Raw genomic sequence first — 19,927 nt, forward strand, 5'->3', positions numbered from 1 at the left:
AGTAAAGTATTTACTACTTTATTATATAGTTATATATAAAGGCTATAGAATATAGCTAGTAAGTTAAAGAAAACTATAGTATACTTAGGTATACTATAGTAATAAGTAATAAGGCACTTATAATAATCCTTATCCTTAGGTAAACTATTATAAGTAAATACTTTAACTAGTTTAGTAACCTTTTTAATAAGTAACTTAAGAATCTTAAGCTTATTTTTACTATAGTTTTTATAGGTAATTAAGTTAAATAATATATAGTAAAGCTTAGTAATATAGGCTAAGTATACTTTATTATCTTTAAATTATTCTTTAAGTTTTACTATTAAAGTATTAAAATTACCTACCTATTAGTAAAGTATAAAGGTATAATACTTTTATAGTTTACTTTAAAGTATTACTTAAATTACTACTCTATAGTAGTCTTATATTATACTTACCTAGATATAAAGGTTATAGAATAATAGTAATTTTAAGTTAATAGTCTTATACTAGCTACTAGTGTATTTTATAGCCTAGTTATTAAAGTATATCTTTATAAAGTTACTTATTTACTTTAGTATTAGCCTTAATAATATTATTAATATTACTATAGTTAATAAGGGCTTCTATAGTAGTATAGTAGTTATTATATATAGGCTATAGATTTTAGCTATTACTTAAGGTTTTAGTGTTAATAAAGGCAGTAGTAAGGTAAAGGTTAAGTTATTATAGGAAGTCTAATAAGTAATTACTAGTAATAGGTGTTAGTCTAGTTATATAGCTACTGCTAGCTAGATATCTAGCCTCTTTACCTTACTAGCTAGTAGTCCTTTTTCCTAGCTATATATTACTAATATTAATAGATATTGTCTTATTACTTACTACTACCTATATTACCTATAGGTTATAAGCCTAGGCCTTTACCTTTTCTAATGCTATTAAAGCTATTTAGACTTTCTTTTTACTATAATAAATATCTTTATTAATCTTAACTATAATAAATATTTTTACTAATTTTACTTATAACTAACTAGTACTTTTGCCTAGTTAAGTAACTATAATAAAGGTTCTTACTTTTACTATAATAAGGATTTTTTTACCCTTATAATAATAAACCTATTATAATAAAAGTCTTTTATTTTTACTAATTAATAACTATAGCTCTAGCTATATTTTACTTTATTAGCCTTTTTATTCTTTATAGTAAAAAGAACTATTACTACTAGCTACTTACTATTAAAGCCCTTCTTAATAAGGATAACCTTCTTAAGTATACTAAATCTAATATCTTTACTTTTACTAATAACTATAAGTAGTAGTAAAAAGGCTAAGCCTTAGCCTATAGTATTATTATTAATAGTATTAGGCCTATCCTTTTTTACCTTAAGGGCTCTAGTTAGACCTCTAAGGGCTACTGCCTTTATAAGCTTATAAGTAAGCTTAAAGCTATTATCCCTTAGGTGTCTAGTAATACTATTATTAACCTTATTTATAACTATAGATACCTTAATATTAATAACTCTAAGGATCTCTTTAAGTATCTTAAGACCTTTTATACTATAAGCTAAAGTATTAATAAACTTATTACTAACTAAAAGGCTATATACTTTTACTTTCTTTTAAACTTAATTTATAATAATAGTACTTTATTTAGGATCTTTAATAAGTATACTACTATTAAGCCTTAGGAGGCTAAGCTCTAAGATCTACTTAATAACCTTTATTATAAAGTTAATACTATTAGCTTTATTATATTTAATAAAGCTACCTTTATTAAAGTTAAAAAAGATAAATATACTTATTATAGTACTAATTATACTAATAGTAAGTATTATTTTACTTATCTTAAGCTTATCTTTACTAATTACTTTTACTATAAGGAGTTTTATAAGAAGGCTTACTACTATTACTATACTAATACCTACTATAAAAATAACTACTTTACCTCTGTCTTTATTAGAGGTGCCTTTAGTGCTCTTAGAGGATCTTCTATTACTAAATAAGGCTATATAAATATAGATTTAAGGGGAGAATTTATATTATATATAATAGTAGTCTAGCTAAGTAAAGCTAAGGGGAGGTGTTAGTCTAGTTATATAGCTACTGCTAGCTAGATATCTAGCCTCTTTACCTTGCTAGCTAGTAGTCCTTTTTCCTAGCTATATATTACTAATATTAATAGATATTATCTTATTACTTACTACTACTTATATTACCTATAATAGGTATACTTTAGCTAGTTTTTTACTATATAGGATTATATTATAACCTTAGATATTTTTAATAAAGTTAAAGTCTTTAAGGTATAGTTTAAAGTTATATAATAATCTTTTAATAATAGTAATTATCTTATTAGTCTAGTAGGCACTTTCCTCCTATTAAAGAGTATTAAATATATATTAAGTAATTAATAAGTGTTTATTATAGTTAACCTATATACTATAATTAATAAAGAAGTTATATAGGCTTATTAGAACCTTTTAGTTAATTACTTTAAAGTTATTTATAGACTATTTACTAAAATCCTTATAGGCATAGTAAAGTAATTTACTACTAATATAGTTATAGTACTTATAACTACTAATATAAAATATAGTAATAGTGTTAAGTATAAAAGCTTATTACTTACTTATAAGGTTAATTAGTAACTTCTTAATATAGTCTTTTCCTTATTACTATAGGAGAATATACTATATAAAGTTAGTAAGTATAGTAAATATATTATTAATTACTACTACTTACTACTTTATATTAAGTAGTATATTATACTTACTATAAACTTCTTTTTATTACCTTATAGGTAAAAGTATAATAACCTATAAGCCTTACTTACTTATAAGCTTATTATATTTACTTATCTTAGCTTAGGTCTTTTACTTATAGGCATAGTATTATTTATTATTACCCTCTATTAGCCTAATAACCTCTTAAATATAGGTGTTTCTTTTAGTAGACTAAAAGATATATATATTTATTAGAGGGATTACTACTAGTAGTATAAATAGCTAAAGAAAAATATACTCTTATAAGTAAATAACTTAAGAAAAAATAATAGGCTATTATATTAGCTACTTATTAATACTATTAGTTAGTAAAAAAAAAAAATAATAGGCTATTATATTAGTAACTTATTAACGCTATTACTTAGTAAAAGGAGTATATATATAAAAAAAAGAAGTTAGTAAGCTAAAAAGCTTATAATAAATAAGATATAGTAAATAATTACTAGTTAGCTATAGGTATATAAAGTAAAGGGTTTTTTATAGTTAAAAGCGCTTCTTTAAAGGTAATAAAGCTTATATAATAGACATAAATTAATAAGGTTTTTACTAGTTAAGAAGACTAGTTATAGATCTATTAATTAACCTATTATAATAAGTAATTAGTATAAACTATTATAGTAAAAGTATTTATAAAGGTGTTTTTTAGTACTTACTTACTTTAGGTATATAAATAATTAACTAGTAATAATTACCTCTTCTTATAGACTTTACTAATCTATAGTTTAAATAGTAAAGTTAACCTATATAGTTAATAGTAAAGTTAACTACTAATTAGTGTTAGTAACACTAAAGGATAAGTTAATATAGTTAACTATATATATTAGTAGTAATTAATAAATAATAGAGGTAACTATAGTTCTCTATTATATATAAAGAAAAGAAAGATAATTATTATAGGTTTATTAGTTAAATAACTAACTTATTACCTATAAATCCTTAGAGAATCTATAGCTAAATATCTAAGGATTTACTAGTAATAAGTTATTAGGGTTAACCTAATAACTCTAATATTTATCTACAATAGTTAATATTATAATAATAATATTTTACTTATTATATAAGCTTTAGCCTTTTAATATTAGCTATTTAAGTCTTTTAAAGTACTTATATAGTAAAAAGATTAAGAAAATAATATAAATATAAATTATATATATTACTAAAAATAATATTTTTTTATTTTAAAAGTAATATTTTTTACTTTAATAAGTAAAATTAATATATAAGTAGGTTTTTAGTAAGCTAGTCTTATACCTTTTAATCCTAAAGTTATTATTTTTTACCTAGACTTTAAGCTAAAAATACTAATATTAGGAAACTTATATTAACTAGCTTAGGCTTATAAGACCTTAAAACACTAATAATAGTAATTAAAGATATATAAAGCTTTACTTTATTAAAAAGAAATTAAAGAGTATTAAAGAAGTTTACTAATACTAATATATAAAGTAATTAACTTATAGTTAAAAAGTATTAGTAAGTTAGTATATTAACTTACTATTATTAAGGTAAAGAACTATAAACTTTATATAAGGATAAAAGTACTTAGTAAATACTAGAGGGCTAAAAAGACCTAACTATATCTTAGAGGGTTACTTAATATAACTAAAGTAAAGGCACTATAAGGAGAAAAAGAAAATATTAAAGCTAAAGGTAAAAAAATATCCTAAAAGAAAGGTTATATAAAGGGTAATAAACTATATATATAATAATATAGTAATTATAAAAAGACCAGATATAATATATAAACCTATAAAGTAGTTTAAGATAATAATAAAGAATAAAGTAATATATAGTTTTAATTAATTTTATAAAATATACTTAAATTAACTTATTAAAATAATAAAAAGATAAAGAGATATAGTTTACTTAGTATAATTATCTACTTTCTATATATATATATATATTATATATAAAGAAGAAAAAGATAATTATTATAAGTTAGCTAGTTAAATAACTAACTTATTACCTATAAATTCTTAGAGAATTTATAGCTAAATATCTAAGGATTTACTAGTAATAAGTTATTAAGGTTAACCTAATAACTCTAATATTTATCTTTAATAGTTAATATTATAATAGTATTATAATTATAAGTATTATAAGTATTATAAGTATAAGTATTATAAGTATAAGTATTATAAGTATAAGTATTATAAGTATAAGTATTATAAGTATAAGTATTATAAGTATTATATATTAAAGACTACTTAAAGGCTTACTAGCTTCTAAAGTATTTAACCTATGTTTTTAAGAAAAGTAACCTTCTTAAGAGATAGCCTAAGAAGAATACTATTAGTTATATTTATATTCTATTACTTATAATATTCACTTATAACTTATTTATTTTACTTTTATTTTTCTATACTTTATTATTTATTTTACTTTTATTCCTCTTTACTTTATTTACTTTATTTTTATGCTTTTACTGTCTATGTCTCTATATATTACTACTGCCCTTCTAGGTTAGTAGCTTCTATAGCCTACTTGTCCTATTAGATCTAGAATAGCTATTAAGAGGTCTATATTACCTAACGTAACACTATAATACCAGATACTCTTACTATTTATATACCTTTCTATTTTATCTAGTTTAACCTTGTAGTACTTTTTGTCTTAGTACTTTATTTATAAAGTTAGTAGTTATTACCTAGGTCTATTAGGTGTTACTCACTATCCTCAACGCTTTGTATATTTAAACTCTTGCGTTGAATAATACTTTCAAGGTCTTGGGTACTGTTCAAAAGCTGCTGTACCTTTGCCTTGTAGAACCGCTCAGCTGACTCTGTATCCTGTAGGGAGTTTGCTGTTAGTAAAAAAGATGCATACAGAAACAGGTGCCTATGAGAATTAAAAGTTTATCATGCCTTTTCAACATAGAATCCGGTGCCGACGTCGACGATGACGTGTTTTGGGTCCGATATCTCCCCGCGCACATAGAGGGAGTTAGTCAAGGGAACCAGGACCGACTTTTCGCCTGTGGAGTTATCAAATCAGCATGTGATACGACCACACATAGTAACACAGGAAAGACACGGAGGGACTGGGCGAACCAATATCGGAACCAGGGCGCGACTTGATACAGCGAACGCATTCTCTGAACTTGGCCTGGGCGCTGTGCAGCTGCGCAAAGGAGTTCGTCAAGTGCTCTAGCTCCTCCTCCAGCTGCTTCTTGACCTGACTGAGCTGCTGGACATCTAACATCTCAAGATTGACTATGAACTTATGGTTAGCAAAACACTACGAACTCGGCGCTTGTTAATACCACCACAGCCGGCAAAGAAGACACTTACTGGTCTCGGAACCTTGCGCCGCCATGGTGGAAGATAAAGTGTTGGGCTTGAGCAGCGCGATTTGTCAAGCAGTTTGGTGGTTTCGATCGGCTTGAGACCACCCGATCGGTCGAAGATGAATGGAGAGGTTAAGTTTTACACAGAGGGTTTTTTTTTCTGAGGCGGCAATCTACTTAGGCAGGCATTGATATATACTGTTCCCTCCAGTTGCCGTCCTCCACTCGCCCTCGCTCCTGTTCATCACCTTCACGTGACTACCCCACACATCTCCCCAACGCCTGTTTTCCCCTATCCCATCGCTTCACCTCTCATCTCACCATTCACCTTCGCTCCACTCAAAAATACGTGAGCTGCTGACAGTATTTTCACGTGTGCTGTCTGAAGGCTAGGTTTTGCAAATGAGCTCCAGATTGTGATGACAATAACGCCGGCCATTAGGGATTGAAACATGTTGTATTTTACATAGACCTTAAATGTGAGGCATGATGAGAATGATGGCCTGTCCTGGTAGTGTGCGAATTGTCCAAAATCTAAAGCTGCTTGAGCAACTCAGATACCCGCCGATGAAGATTCGCTAGTGGGACCGTTTCCTTTACACCCAGTCTTCTGCACTGGACCTCGCAGATGCCCATTTCCTTCTTCCATACCTTGCCTATTACGATGAGAACTGGGTATCCTACAAGGTCCGCATCTTTCAGCTTCCATGCCAGGGACACTGTCCGGTCGTCCAGCACCGCATCAACCGCATCGAAGTCTCTAGAGTATGCCGTAATCTCATCATAAACCTTGACTGCCTCCTTATCAAGATCTGTCGCAGAAATAACCACGGCCTCGTATGGGGCAATGACGCGAGGCCACTGTAGACCTTTGCTATCTGCCAGATGTTCGACCACGGCACCAATAAGACGTGAAACGCCTATTCCGTGGCAGCCCATTTGCATAAGTGTCGTCTTCTCCGATGTGCCGGATCGACCCTTATCCTTAGGGACCGAGATGACTGCCCCAAGTGGTTCCGAGTATCGAGTTCCTAGATGGAAAGTGTGCCCCACCTCCAGAGCCTCCTGCACCCGCAAGACACCATCATCACAGTTAGGGCACCTGTCGCCAGAACGAACGGCGAGAAGGTTGAGTAGCTGGCCATTCCTGTTTTTCGTAATCGTGGTGGACTGTACTTCCGCTTTTGCCATCCTTGATCCAGACAAGGGCCACACCCTATGCTCATCTCGGAGCACTTCTTCAATGGTGTTTGCCAGTCTGGAATCTACAATGTTGATGATTCGTGGTCGGCTGGTAGGGGCCTTTTCGCTGGTGAGCGAAACGGCGAGTGCACCCCGCCATAAAGATGCAACATCATCGATACTTGCATCAAGGTCAGGTATGACAGATTTGATGACCGGAATGCTGACATCGCAAGGCCCCATCTCACACAGGTTGGTCCCCTGCTGTAGCTGCCCTGGATACCACGCATTCACCAACGTCAAGCGGTCTCTGCTAATACCTCGCCAAACCTTTGCGGGAGGAGTCGCACTGCCTTCCGGCCCCGTCTTGCCATTCGAATGCTGTCCATGTTCGACAGCTCTTGTCTCTGCAACCTCTGCGTTCACTGTATAGTCACATTTACTGCAGGTGACCACGGTGTCTTCACCAATTGCGGTGGGGAGGTGGTACTCATGGCTAAGGTCGCCCCCCATATCTCCAGAACTGGCTCTGGCTACCAGCACGGGTAGCTTTAAGGCGTTGAAGACACCAGCATAAGCTGACTGGACCTTGTTGTACGTTTCCAAGGCCGCCTCGGCCGAAGCATCGAACGTGTACAAGTCCTTCATTGTGAATTCGCGGGTTCTGAGAAGCCCATGTCGGGGACGTAGTTCATCGCGAAATTTACGTGCTACATAGCCCCTATGAGTTATTGAGATGCCTTCAGGGTGCTTAGCGTCATACTGGCGACTTACTGATCTGGTAGAGGCGAAGAGGTAGGTCCTTGTACGACTTGACAGTCTTTGCCACCAACGTAGTGATTTCCTCTTCGTGTGTGGGCGACAACATGTATTTCGCTCCTCTGCGATCATCAAAGCCGAAGAGCTTCACCGGGTGATTAGGATGAGTGGTGATACATTTTAAACACGTAGACAAACCTCGGGCTCTAACTGTGCCAGACGACCACTCTTTTGCCACAGGTCCTTGGAAGTGATGGTGGACAGAGCGACTCTGGAGGCTCCTATACCAACCATCAGCAACTTGGCCAAAGCGATGCATGACCCTTAATAAACGCACCCAGGTCCTGCATGTAGTAGTCGATGACATGCTCCAGTTTGTCCTGGACGCGTCGGCCAAGAGGGAGGAGATGGAAAATGCCAGAGTGAGACTAGGCAGTCGAATCAGCAGGATTTCGTGCCAGGATCATCATTTCTGCAGTAAACTCACCTGTCTGAGAAACCCGGCTCGGATGAGCTTGTCCTGTGCACCTAGTGGGAATCGAGTCGTTTGTTAGGTTTGAACGGCCATACACAGAGCCGTATGCGTACCTTCATCTTGACCAGGCGTGATACCTCCGGTAGGAACCCAAATAGTGGATAATCGATTTCTTCTACGCGCTACATGATAGTTGCGAGCAAATGTCTGGAGGTAGACAATCAGAAGGGAAGTTTAGTATGGAAAACCGAGAAGCTGCGACTAACATTGTTATCTCCCACCAGTGATGAGCTGCAGCGGGCGAAGACGGGAGAATAAAGCAATGGCAAAGGAACAAGTCTTCGTGCCCGAGACAGAACCATGTTCGGCAACGGTACGGAAGCGACCATTCGATGGTAGTACAGCAGTTGCTTGATCTGCCTCAACAGTCGCCGGGCAGAATGGTCAGACGTCGACGAGAAGCACTGGATTAGGGAGCGGCGGTAGCAGACGGAGAAGCCCCAGAGCCTATTTGAGGGACTGAAAACCGGGTCGCCCCAGGACCAGCCAGCTAGCAATGTGGAAGAGGGCCCCCTTTTCTGTACGTGAGCGATAGACTGGCGGGTAGAGATCGTTGTGGTTGCGTCAGGAGGTAGCGGCTATCTGAAGAGCAATAGCGCGGTTGCTTGGTCCACTTGCGAGTGAGCTGTGGTTTAGTACGGCATGTAAGAGTCCAGGCATAGGGAGTGTATGCAAGGCATTAATGATAGAGGACGTTGGTCTGATGGTATATTCAGCCCTCGACGTGCAGTTCCAGCCAATTCCTCACTTCGAAAGAGAAAAAAGTGAAAAAGTAGTGAAATGGGTCAATGTAAAGTGCCTGATTGACGAGATATATATACCTTGAGTTTAAGGCGACAATCCAGACAAGGGCAATATTGAAACATCAGGGGGGGAAAAAGACAATATGAACCACATCAAAGTGAATAAGGCAAAGTATCTCGAAGCTTTGCGCAGCAACAAGGTCCTTTGGAGCTTTCACATCAATTAGCTGTTGAGGTAAGTACCATGTGCAAGGAGATATGAAGGGACGTACCTGATCAAGATCGGTTGTAATGTCCCGCCTAGGTACCCAGGAGCATTCCTGCAGGGGCCCCGCCCATGTAGGGTGCATCATATCGATAAGATATAGGACCCCCACTTCCGCTATCGAAATCTATTTTTTTTTTTTCTTTCTCTTTTAGTCTCCCTTCTGGCAGCTTTAGTTCAGTTGCCCATTTTTCTGCTTCGATCCTCCTGTATTGTGCAATTGAGCCAATCGTTAAGGAGGCAACGTTTTGAAGACAAGCGACTGCCAAACTTTCATTCTGTCAATAAGGACATTACTTGCGTTCCAGTTTGTTGTCTTTTCGTCGCGCGAACCGCGACATTTTAGCACCATGGGCAAGCACAAACGACAGTCTATTGGCAAAGGGCACCGGTCAGAACAATTGGACGAACAGTCGCTATCAAACTTAACAGCCAAAATTAAAAAGACCCTTATCAGACCTACCACAGGCGGAGATGCCAAAAAGAATAAGAAGCGAAAACACTCCGACGAATCATCAGCGAGCCCTCACCAGCGAAAGAAACCAGCCCAGGTACGCGAAAGGTTCACAAATGGTGCCCGGGAAGCACCGAATAAGCCAGAAGTTAGACACGGTGGCAACCTCTCCCGTGATGATCTACTGGAAGAGATTCGTGCCCTGGGTGGCGATGAAGAAGATCTGAAGCTCATTGGGGATATCGACTCGGATCAGGAGGATATTGCTGGCGAGGACAGCTCCGGGCCCGACGAGGTTGTTGACGGGAAGCTCAAGAATGAACTGGCTGCTTTCGCAGCTCAGCTCGGCCTTCAACAGTACCACGAGGAAGCTACCGCCAACGACGATAGTGACGACGACAACGTTGACGACGAAGATAGCCAGCTCGATAAGGGCGACTCATTATCCGAAGTTGATGTCAACAACTTCACACCTCCTTCTCAAGAATCTATGCCTAAAGAGGCTAATGTTGCGACCAAGAAGCAGTTCGTGAGCAGATACCCATTTCTCGCAGCCTAGTGTCACTCGCCGTTTTACTTACCAAGCTGCACGTAGAAATTCGAGCCTCGTGCTGACTGGCACGGTGCCGAATTAAGCCAGCTTCCCGAACCAACTTCTGCTGAAGTAGATGGCTACTTGGGTGCCATCAATGCGCTGAAAACCCATGCTTTGGCACTCTTGGAGGCAGATGCATCAGCATACAACAAGAGCGTCTTGGCATCATCGTCTCGAAAGTTTCTGTCTACCATTATGTCCTCGGGAACGCTATCCGATAAAGTATCTGCACTCACGCTGGCAATCCAGGAATCACCATTGCATAACATCAAGGCCTTCGAATCGTTGTTGGGACTTGCAGCCAAAAGAAGTCGTGCTCAGGCAATCGGAGCGCTCGGTGCGCTGGTCGATCTCCTTGGGCCTGGTCTCATGCTGCCTCCAGACAGAAGATTGCGAACCTTCCAAAGCCAACCAGGCCTGATCGGAGCCCTGCAACGATCGTCTCTCAGGAACTGGAGCCCCAACCAGCCCCTGCCTGGTTGCCTTACGGAAGCGCATCTTGTCCAATGGGCATTTGAAGATTGGCTGAAAACATCTTACTTCAGGGTCGTTCAGCTTCTTGAAGTATGGTGCAATGATGAGATCGAATACTCTCGCACTCGGTCTCTGGATTTCGTTTACGGCTTACTCAAGGACAAGCCGGAACAAGAGACGAACTTACTAAGACTGCTGGTCAACAAACTTGGCGACAAGGACCGCAAGATTGCCTCAAGGGTCTCGTATCTCCTACTCCAACTTCAGACTACCCATCCTGGGATGAAGCAGGTGGTCATTAAGGGCATCGAGCAAGAGGTTCTGCTTCGGCCGGGTCAGACCTTCCGAGCGAAATATCACGCTACAAATACGCTGAACCAGACGATCCTGAGCAACCGCGAGGTCGGCACAGCGGAAACGCTTCTCCGTATCTACTTCGATATATTCGTCACCCTTCTCCATAGCTCCGCCCTTGGGATAGCTCCTGCTGAAGCTCAACAGGAGCAGCCAGCATCAGGCAAGGATTCCAGCGTGACGACAGAGACGGCTGACAAGCTGGTCACTGCAGTGTTGACAGGTATTAATCGTGCGGTAACATTTGTAGCCGCACAGAATTCCATGTACGGATCTCCTTACCTTTCTCTCTCTCTCTCTCTCTCTCTCTTTTTTTTTTTTTTTTTTTTCAACTAAGTACTCGGCTAACCTTTGATGACAGCTTGGAGACTCATATGGATACACTTTTCCGCATTGCGCATTCTACAAACTTCAATACTAGCATCCAGGCGCTTATCCTCATCCAGCAAATATCTGTGTCGAGGCAGCTGGCATCCGACAGGTTTTACAGGACATTGTACGAGTCCCTGCTGGACCCGCGGCTCGCCAACTCCTCAAAACATGCTCTTTACCTTAACCTGTTGCTGAGATCTTTGAAGGTCGATGTTGACACTCGACGGATAAAGGCTTTTGCCAAAAGAATGTTGCAGATCCTCAACATGCATCAACCAGCATTCGCCTGTGGGTTGTTGTATGTGGTGTTCCAGCTGCGGACCCAGTTCCCAGATCTCAGGGCACTTCTCGAGGAGCCCGAGGAGAACGACATCGAAGAGACAAATAGCCAGGCTATCGACCATGAGCAGAACAGATCCATTTCCAGAGGAACCGCGTACGACGGCCGAAAGCGAAACCCTGAGCATAGCAATGCCCAGAATAGTTGTCTTTGGGAAATTGTACTTCTATATCTTTACTTGTTCACACAAGCTCGAATCGCTAACAGTCACACAGATTCCTCCCCTTACTCACTTCCATCCATCCGTTTCGTTGCTCGCCGCCAGCTTATTTTCGAACGAGAAGCAGATGACCAAACCGGACCTAGAGAGCTACAGCCTGATTCGCTTCCTTGACAAGTTTGTGTATCGCAGTCCCAAGGTGGCCGAGACTGCCCGAGGAGCGTCCATTATGCAGCCAGTACGCAACCCGGATTCAGGCAGCATTTGGCTTGCAAAGAGAACTGGCTCAGCTGCTGCTGCGCCCCTCAACACGCCAAGCTTCTGGAACAAGAAGGTCGAGCAGGTTGCGGCGGAGGATATCTTTTTCCACGAATACTTCAAGCAGGCAGGCAAGAAGAACGAGCCAGGCAAGCAAGAAGTTACGCCGTCTGCGCACATGACAGCCGAACCCGTGGATGACACCGAGCAAGAGGATGAGATATGGAAGGCCCTTACTGCTTCACATCCGGACGGCCCAATCGACAGCGAGGAATCTGACCTTGACATGGACGGCTTTAGTGACAGTGATGACGGTTCCGATGGTGGTGTCATATTCTCTGACGGTTCTGACGCTGATCTGTCCGACAGCGCCGAGGTTGATAAGACTATGGAGGACGACGAGGACGACGAAGACGGAGGATACAACGAGATGGGTAATGGTGAGGAGGGTCCCGAACTCGATGCACTTCCCGAAGAATCTGAGGAGATTGGCGAACAGAGCAAGCGTGGTAGTCGATCATCGAAAAGGAAACTCAAGGATCTGCCCATGTTCGCTTCGGCTGATGATTATGCCGAACTGCTGGCTCAGGAGGAGGACATCTAAGGGAATTGAGACGGTGGTTATTCAACTGGTGTTGCGCATTTAATACAAAAACGTCGGCAAGATCAAACAAAAAACGTCCTTGGTGCCCTACTACTAGCACCTTGTCCCTATGTATCAAACCATTCCAACGCATCACCATTGGTGAATATGGCCCGATATGTTTTGTCACCGTCAGAGTGTTCTTTCTCCTCTGTGTGAATGCTATGGAGCTTTGGTGGTTCGCCTCCCGGTACAAAGGCCCGAAAGTGAATATAGGCGGGCCCAGAATCAGGCAAGGCTGGGATGCGAATTTTGCCGAAAAGGTGGATTCCGTAGGCTGAGACAGCTACTCTTACAGCAACTAAATCGTCCGGGCCAAATGCAGCTAGCTTGTGATCATCGAGGTGTGCCTGCAGCAAGTCGGGTCAGTGTGGAAGAAATGGACGAAGAGGGAGAGAAGCATGATGACTTACTACGGCCTGAAAATACTCGGGCTCGTGCTCTGGTGGGTGATGGTTAGCGCCAGTACCTTCTTCGTAAAAATGTGACGTATAGAAAACGCGACATAGCTGGTACGAGGAAGGAGAAAATACTCTGGTATTCCCGTCGGATGTGAAGCAATTCCTTCTTTAGATCATGCTCAATCTCTCTGAAAACCTTGATGGATTCCTCCTTGGGCTCATGTACTTCGCCCAGGTCTACAGTTTCAGCTGTGGCCTAGAGGCCGTGCAAGAAGACGAGTTAGGCAACCAAATCCCGAACCATAGGTATCAAGCGATGAGAGGAATAAAGGACATACCATAGTGCTGACTTTGTCTTACGTATACTGCACAAGCAAGTTGAGTATGACTTCTTTCAGCCTTTGCGATACGAGGTGTGCTTGTTGTGAGGCAAGGTGGCGCTACAAGGTATTGGACTGAGGTATAAGACAACTCTTGGCTACTTAATGAACAATGAAAACTAAGGCTGGCAGAGTTGCACCTTTTGAAAAGCTACCACAACTGTATCTTATAACACCTGTTGATCCATGAGGGGACAGCTAGAGGTGAGCTGGAGTGAGGGGTACGGAGTCTAAAGAACCTAGCTGCTTCAAGCAATTGGTTGCTTGGAATTGTGATATTGGACCCAAACCCCTGAAGGAAGTACACATTTTTGGACACCATATTGCCGCGTGATGAACCATACCCCGCCCACCGGGCTTGTTTTGTGAAGTACGGTACACTGTGGCAGTTTCAGGAGGGAGTGATGTCATGTGTCCAGGGTTGCTTGCTGGCCAAGTGACACGGTCGCAAAACAGGATTATGTGAATCCGTAAGGGAACAAACGTGAAAGTCGTAAACTGCCTGGATGTGAGCTTATCGTGTGTTTGCTATTTGGGCAAAGCATTGCAAGGTTGTGAAGACAAGCAACATCCTATAAAGTAAGGCACATAATGGTGCAGTCAATAAGGAAAACAAGCCTGTTCCATCCTATCTGCTGTCTTTGCCTCATGCAGTTAATAGGCTACAGCGAGATGGTCCCGTGGGTAGATAAGTTGATTGCCTGGAATATGTGTGCTACGATTACTTGCCCCAGCGCTATATGTACTTGCATCATATAGCCTCAATTGGTGCATATACTAGGTACATCCCTCGATACACGCTGTAGTGATGCTATACTACTATCAGTGCCTTATCGGGGCTATCGCGGACATGCTGCGTTCTCCTACCCAACCCTCAACCAACTCTAGCTGCATCTTTTCAGCCTGCGAACTTGTTGTTCCTGCCTGGAGCCTCGCCACCTCATGAAGTGGTCGCAATCATGACAACACCACTTGTTCTGTCGAAGCGGCTGCCTAGGCCGTCCGCATGGCCTGCTCTGACGGTGCAAACCCATATGTTGCAGTCATCTGGCCGCTTTCGTCAGGTGTGTATTCGACGCTTCCACACAGGCGTTGGCGCAGGTGAGGTTTTGTCGAGTTCTTTGGCCCGTAGTTTACTTGACTGACTTGCGACTGCCCAATAGATTCCGCCACACAACCGATGCGAACCCCCTCCCGATTTCGTAGAGCCATCGCATTCAGCGCATTTGGGCTGCTCTTCGCAGGTCTGGGATTTACTGCAGCTACGAGCCCTCTCGTGCCTGGTCTCCTCGACGTAACACGGCATCGTTCTGACGAGGATAGCTTGCGCGCCTATGTCCCCGAGGATGACGAAGCAAAGGCAATCGACGACTTCATCAAGGGCCATCCCCTTGCGGCGGAGATGCGACAGAACCCTGACATGACCGAGTCTCGTCCCCACATGAGGCTTCCTGATACTCTACGACGTCACAATCTTACAGGTGGCACGCTCCTGGGCCCCGGACGCATTTCAGTCCCTCCCATCTGCTGGACCGAGAAGGGTGGCAAGTCGCTCGTCTCCATCTCTCACCTTGGGACCGACGTCTGCGGCCATCCTGGCATTGTTCATGGTGGACTGCTTGCTACCATGCTCGATGAAGGCCTGGCACGGTGCTGCTTTGCTGCGCTTCCACACAATGTCGGTGTTACAGCTAAGCTTGAGATCAACTACAGGAAACCGGTACACGCAGGCACGTATGTCGTGTTGCGGGCGCGGACAATCAGAGTCGAAGGACGCAAGGCTTGGGTTGAGGGCCAGCTGGAAACGTTGGCAACAGAGGGAGAGGAGCCTGTGGTTCTGGCACAGGCTTCTGCGCTGTTTGTTTCTCCCAGGTTTGCAGCGGTTAGTGACTTCCTCCACCCAAGATCTCATGACCCTAAGAATGACACGAGCGACAGATTATGGCGAAGCTCAATGCAACTTCTTGAGAGTGATGTTCCGATAATGACGTTTGCGAGTCGAGCAGTCGGCAAACCTACGGATCTCTTTGGAAGGCTTGAATAGACTATTAGGGCCGCTTAACTCTTTGAAGTATTAACGGCGGCGCGCAGTGAGATGTTGGTTGATATGTCTGGGATGATGGCAAACTTGTGAGAGAAGCCATTACCACAATTGGAACGAATGAGGACCAAAACACTGAGATTTGGTCGTCTGTGTCATATATATATATATACATATATTCTATAGAATATGCGTAGATGGTCTGCTATGGCAAGCGGTTGCTTGCTCATAGTGCCTTAACCTTAAGACCGACGTACAAGATAAATCGTCAGTTTCTAGTTAACCAGAGGGTACTTATCCATGATGACACACCATAGAGGACAACATGATGGAATCCGGCTGGCGAGAAAGAGATATCGAGAATAATTCAAAGTCTAGATTAATCTAAAGAAGCCATGTGATGCATCAACGTTTTGCGACACAACATGGCGAAGTCGAAGGAGCTAGCATAGCCGCAACTTGGGGACCCGTGGGCTGAAAGACCTGAGAAAGCTACAAACGTCGGATTCCGCGCGGCCTTCGGCACCGACGAGGAGGCGGGCACAGACGGAGCGGGAGTCGGTACTGGAATTGGCCGGAATGCTTCTTACCCAATGTACCTACATGGATGGTGCGCTGTGAAAAGGAAGGCCCGCCAAGCGTTGATCCACCTTCTTGCTGACGCCATCACCGGGCGGTGATTTCTCCACCCGCTTGTTACCTTGGAAGTAGTTGACGCCGATGCCGGTGCGCTCCACGCACTTCTAAGACCGCCTATGACATTCATTCTCAAGCAAACTCATTAGCGGGGAGTGGAACGAGGGGCAATCTAGCCCCGTAGTGTTGCGGGCGAGCATGTAGTTTAGATGCTGTTACGACGCTTTTCTCACTCATTTACGCAATCCACAAGTCCGCGCTGTGCTGCAACGTATCCGTACTGACATAGTTTTTACGTCTCTTTTGTCTCAGCCTAGAGGAGTAAGGTCGTTACTCGGCCCATCGACCCGTGTGTCGTGCTGCAACTTTCTGCATAGCAAGACTGTAAATATAGCTGGCTGATGTGCCGTCCTTTCCCATCCGTCTCTCCTGCTGTCAACCTCTCACCTACCACAACTTTGAAATTGTCGATAACCAACTGTCCAAATTATACTGCAATGGCATCGTGAGTACGCAACATGCAGACATCTGATATGCGCCTTGATTTGAGCCGACTTTCGTTTCTCCATAATGTTTATCACTCTCTCATGTTTTCACAACCCCGCAGTCACTCAAACTGGTTACTTTCCTTACAGCCGCTACCCCGCCACGTTACCATTATTTTTTGTTACTGTTGATAGTCAACTTGTGCTCGGCTAACGCATATATTTCGTTTGGATAGTAACATCACATGGCATCCCTCTCTCTCGCGCAATGAGCGAAACCATCTTCGCGGTCAACGTGGCTTCACCATGTGGCTGACCGGCCTCTCCGCCTCTGGCAAGTCTACAGTTGCCACCGCTCTGGAGCAGCATCTGCTGCATCTGGGAGTTGCTGCCTACCGTCTGGATGGCGACAATGTCCGCTTTGGCCTCAACAAGGACCTCGGGTTCTCCGAGAAGGACCGCAATGAGAATATCCGGCGCATAGCAGAGGTATGCCCTGCGCCTATTCTTACATGGCTCTTGGGCTGGGCATTTTTCTTTTGCGAAATCGTTCTAACCAGCATGTGTCAAATTGGTACAGGTTGCCAAGCTATTTGCCGATTCTTCAATGGTCGCTATTACCTCCTTTATCTCTCCCTACCGCGCCGACCGCCAATTAGCGCGCGAGCTGCACTCCCAGGCCGGCCAGAACAACGACGATGCTATCCCCTTCATTGAGATATTTGTCGACGTTCCCCTCGAGATTGCCGAGCAGCGCGACCCGAAGGGACTTTACAAAAAGGCAAGAGCCGGAGAAATCAAGGACTTCACTGGAATTTCTGCCCCTTACGAGGAGCCTCTGGACCCCGAGATCACTATCAGAACCGACAAATCCAGTGTTGAGGAGTGCGTGGCACAGATTGCCAACTGGTTGATCAAGGAAGGTCTTATTTCCACGAGAAAAACAGCATAAGATATACCCAAAGTGTTTCAATCGCCTCCTATCCCTTGTACTCCCATGACTAGAAACTGTTGAAGTAGTAACACCCAGAGCTCTTCTATCTATGGTTCCATTGTCCCCCAAATCCATCCGTTGGATTCTCAATGCATACATACAGGTCTGAGGGGGTGGCTGCTTGTGTCCCTAGTCTCACCACGAGATTCTGTGCTCAGGGAAAGTCGAACTCGTAGTACACATAGGCTGTGTACTCATGGCCCTCACCCCCGCCCAAACCAGCCGCGGCCATCTCAGAAGACAACATTGCGTCGTCCTTGGTAATCTTACCGCGCTTGTCTCTCCCAAAGGCGTTGCCTCCCAGATACGAGTAATTGGAGTCGAGTGCAGTCTTGACTTTCTTGCACACTTTCGAATTGGTCTCAAATGGGACAAGTTAGTACCATGGGCGACAATGGCCGCGTGGATTCTTGGCCGCTCTGGGAGGATGAGGAGGGGGGGGGAGGCGAACCTTGACAAGGACACTGACGTAATCGAGGGGAAGTCCATAGCGAAGTACTGCCTCCACGAACACGCGTAGTGCAAGCACGTGTAACCAGATCATCACACTCTCGCTCCAACCAGTCCGGCCAATTCTCAAAGCTTCTCCCCATGTCTTTTTCTCCTCGCGGGCTACTCGATCGAGCTCGCGCTGTTCCTCTTCTTTGCCGCCCTCGACGTACTTATACTGTCGCGGTGTCCACTTTTGATCACGACATTTTTGTAGGAATTCGGCGCTGTGTTTCTTGAAGGCTGTGGCGGCAAACAAGGTAAACTCTTCATCGGAGGCAACTTGGACGGCAGAGCGGGGAACGACCATTGGTGCCAGTGTTTCATAGCTTCTCAAGAAATCCTTCTTCGCGTTGTTCGGTACAACGATTAGGTGCGTCTCGAGGTATTCGGAATCCTGGATGAGCAGTGCTGGATCAACAACGGGAGTAAGGGACTTGGTCGCGAGGTTGCCACTGCCATGGAAATGTCAGCAAATGGAACGTCGCGATGAGCTTCTAGAAGCGCGTACGTTTGCTTGCGTTGTAGCGTGGTGAAGTTTGTCTTAACTGAGTTATACTGGTTGAACTTGCTCTTGACGTCGTTGTCGGTGGTGATTAATTCCTGATGGCTGGTCAGCCTCCTGGTTTGGCATGTTTGTAGCATTTAACCTCGGCCAGGATCACGAAAACAAGCGTTGGGGTGCAGGAAGAAAAAATTAAGATACAGCACCGAACAGACAATTTGTCGTTCCCTGGCAAGAGCGATATTCACATACCTTTTGTAAAGTATCCACAAGTTCACTCAAAGACTTGTCGGCGCGGTATCGGACTCTATTCCAGGAGAAAGAGCTAACGTATTGATCGGTGGGCTCTGGAAGACATGCACCTTAGCGACTTGCCGAGTATTGCAGATGGTGTGGCAGGGACGTTAGGGAAATTGAGGATATCTCACTATCATTGACCATCTTCTGTTGGGAGATTTTGTCTTCATCGCCGTCAAGAATCAATTTCAAGGAGTCAGCCACCTTAGCAACGACGGCCGCACAGGTGGATTCCAGCTTGGCTAGATCATCGGCTTGTTGGACCAAGGCATCCAGAGTGCCGATTTTGAAATCGGGGATGTTGAAAGGGCGGACGTTGCCGTTCTCGGGCAAGATGGTGGCGCTTAGGGAGGCAACGGCCTCTTCCTTGTCGCTGGAGTCGAAGATGCCAAGCGGCAGAGAGACAAGAGCGTATTTGGTGGACATGTTCTTGAATCGGACGAGGATTAACTATCCATGCGTGTCTGTATATGAGGGCGTTTGGAGGAAGGTGGGTTCTGAGCGCGACGACGATGTA

General features: G+C 42.6%; 7 protein-coding genes across 7 annotated transcripts; 3 read left to right on the forward strand and 4 right to left on the reverse strand.

Annotated features, from left to right (window-relative positions):
• Positions 1–5,148: 5,148 nt before the first annotated feature.
• On the reverse strand, positions 5,149–6,252 carry LY79DRAFT_531975 (prefoldin). The gene is made up of 5 exons (XM_060556268.1): positions 6,053–6,252; positions 5,813–5,974; positions 5,627–5,736; positions 5,434–5,551; positions 5,149–5,381 (listed from the first exon to the last, which is right to left on the reverse strand). Exons 1-5 carry the CDS (start codon positions 6,075–6,077, stop codon positions 5,353–5,355), a joined length of 444 nt encoding a protein of 147 aa, XP_060420415.1. The 5' UTR covers positions 6,078–6,252; the 3' UTR covers positions 5,149–5,352.
• Positions 6,253–6,582: 330 nt separating this feature from the next.
• Positions 6,583–8,583, reverse strand: LY79DRAFT_664342 (prolyl-tRNA synthetase; the record flags this gene model as incomplete). The annotated part of the gene is made up of 6 exons (XM_060562871.1): positions 6,583–7,940; positions 8,005–8,134; positions 8,188–8,270; positions 8,327–8,417; positions 8,477–8,509; positions 8,578–8,583. The coding sequence occupies 6 exons, from the start codon at positions 8,581–8,583 to the stop codon at positions 6,583–6,585; spliced, it is 1,701 nt and encodes a 566-aa protein (XP_060420416.1).
• A 1,299-nt stretch (positions 8,584–9,882) lies between these two features.
• On the forward strand, positions 9,883–13,143 carry LY79DRAFT_585604 (CBF/Mak21 family protein; the record flags this gene model as incomplete). The annotated part of the gene is made up of 4 exons (XM_060560514.1): positions 9,883–10,515; positions 10,582–11,675; positions 11,771–12,281; positions 12,337–13,143. The coding sequence occupies 4 exons, from the start codon at positions 9,883–9,885 to the stop codon at positions 13,141–13,143; spliced, it is 3,045 nt and encodes a 1,014-aa protein (XP_060420417.1).
• Positions 13,144–13,196: 53 nt separating this feature from the next.
• On the reverse strand, positions 13,197–14,042 carry LY79DRAFT_90 (uncharacterized protein). The gene is made up of 4 exons (XM_060565199.1): positions 13,922–14,042; positions 13,716–13,839; positions 13,596–13,624; positions 13,197–13,532 (listed from the first exon to the last, which is right to left on the reverse strand). The coding sequence occupies exons 1-4, from the start codon at positions 13,922–13,924 to the stop codon at positions 13,251–13,253; spliced, it is 438 nt and encodes a 145-aa protein (XP_060420418.1). The 5' UTR covers positions 13,925–14,042; the 3' UTR covers positions 13,197–13,250.
• A 633-nt stretch (positions 14,043–14,675) lies between these two features.
• LY79DRAFT_129 (thioesterase superfamily protein) lies at positions 14,676–15,971 on the forward strand. The gene is made up of 3 exons (XM_060550832.1): positions 14,676–15,064; positions 15,127–15,845; positions 15,902–15,971. The coding sequence occupies exons 1-3, from the start codon at positions 14,923–14,925 to the stop codon at positions 15,929–15,931; spliced, it is 891 nt and encodes a 296-aa protein (XP_060420419.1). The 5' UTR covers positions 14,676–14,922; the 3' UTR covers positions 15,932–15,971.
• A 935-nt stretch (positions 15,972–16,906) lies between these two features.
• Positions 16,907–18,286, forward strand: LY79DRAFT_201 (adenylylsulfate kinase). Its single transcript, XM_060551458.1, has 3 exons — positions 16,907–17,145; positions 17,362–17,614; positions 17,706–18,286. Exons 1-3 carry the CDS (start codon positions 17,042–17,044, stop codon positions 18,075–18,077), a joined length of 729 nt encoding a protein of 242 aa, XP_060420420.1. The 5' UTR covers positions 16,907–17,041; the 3' UTR covers positions 18,078–18,286.
• On the reverse strand, positions 18,274–19,836 carry LY79DRAFT_503564 (V-ATPase subunit C; the record flags this gene model as incomplete). Its single annotated transcript, XM_060553412.1, has 5 exons — positions 18,274–18,480; positions 18,571–19,063; positions 19,120–19,211; positions 19,366–19,460; positions 19,542–19,836. 5 exons carry the CDS (start codon positions 19,834–19,836, stop codon positions 18,274–18,276), a joined length of 1,182 nt encoding a protein of 393 aa, XP_060420421.1.
• Positions 19,837–19,927: the final 91 nt, after the last annotated feature.

This window comes from Colletotrichum navitas, assembly GCF_030913465.1.
Source record: "Colletotrichum navitas strain CBS 125086 chromosome Unknown LY79scaffold_1, whole genome shotgun sequence".
Lineage (NCBI taxonomy): Eukaryota > Fungi > Ascomycota > Sordariomycetes > Glomerellales > Glomerellaceae > Colletotrichum > Colletotrichum navitas.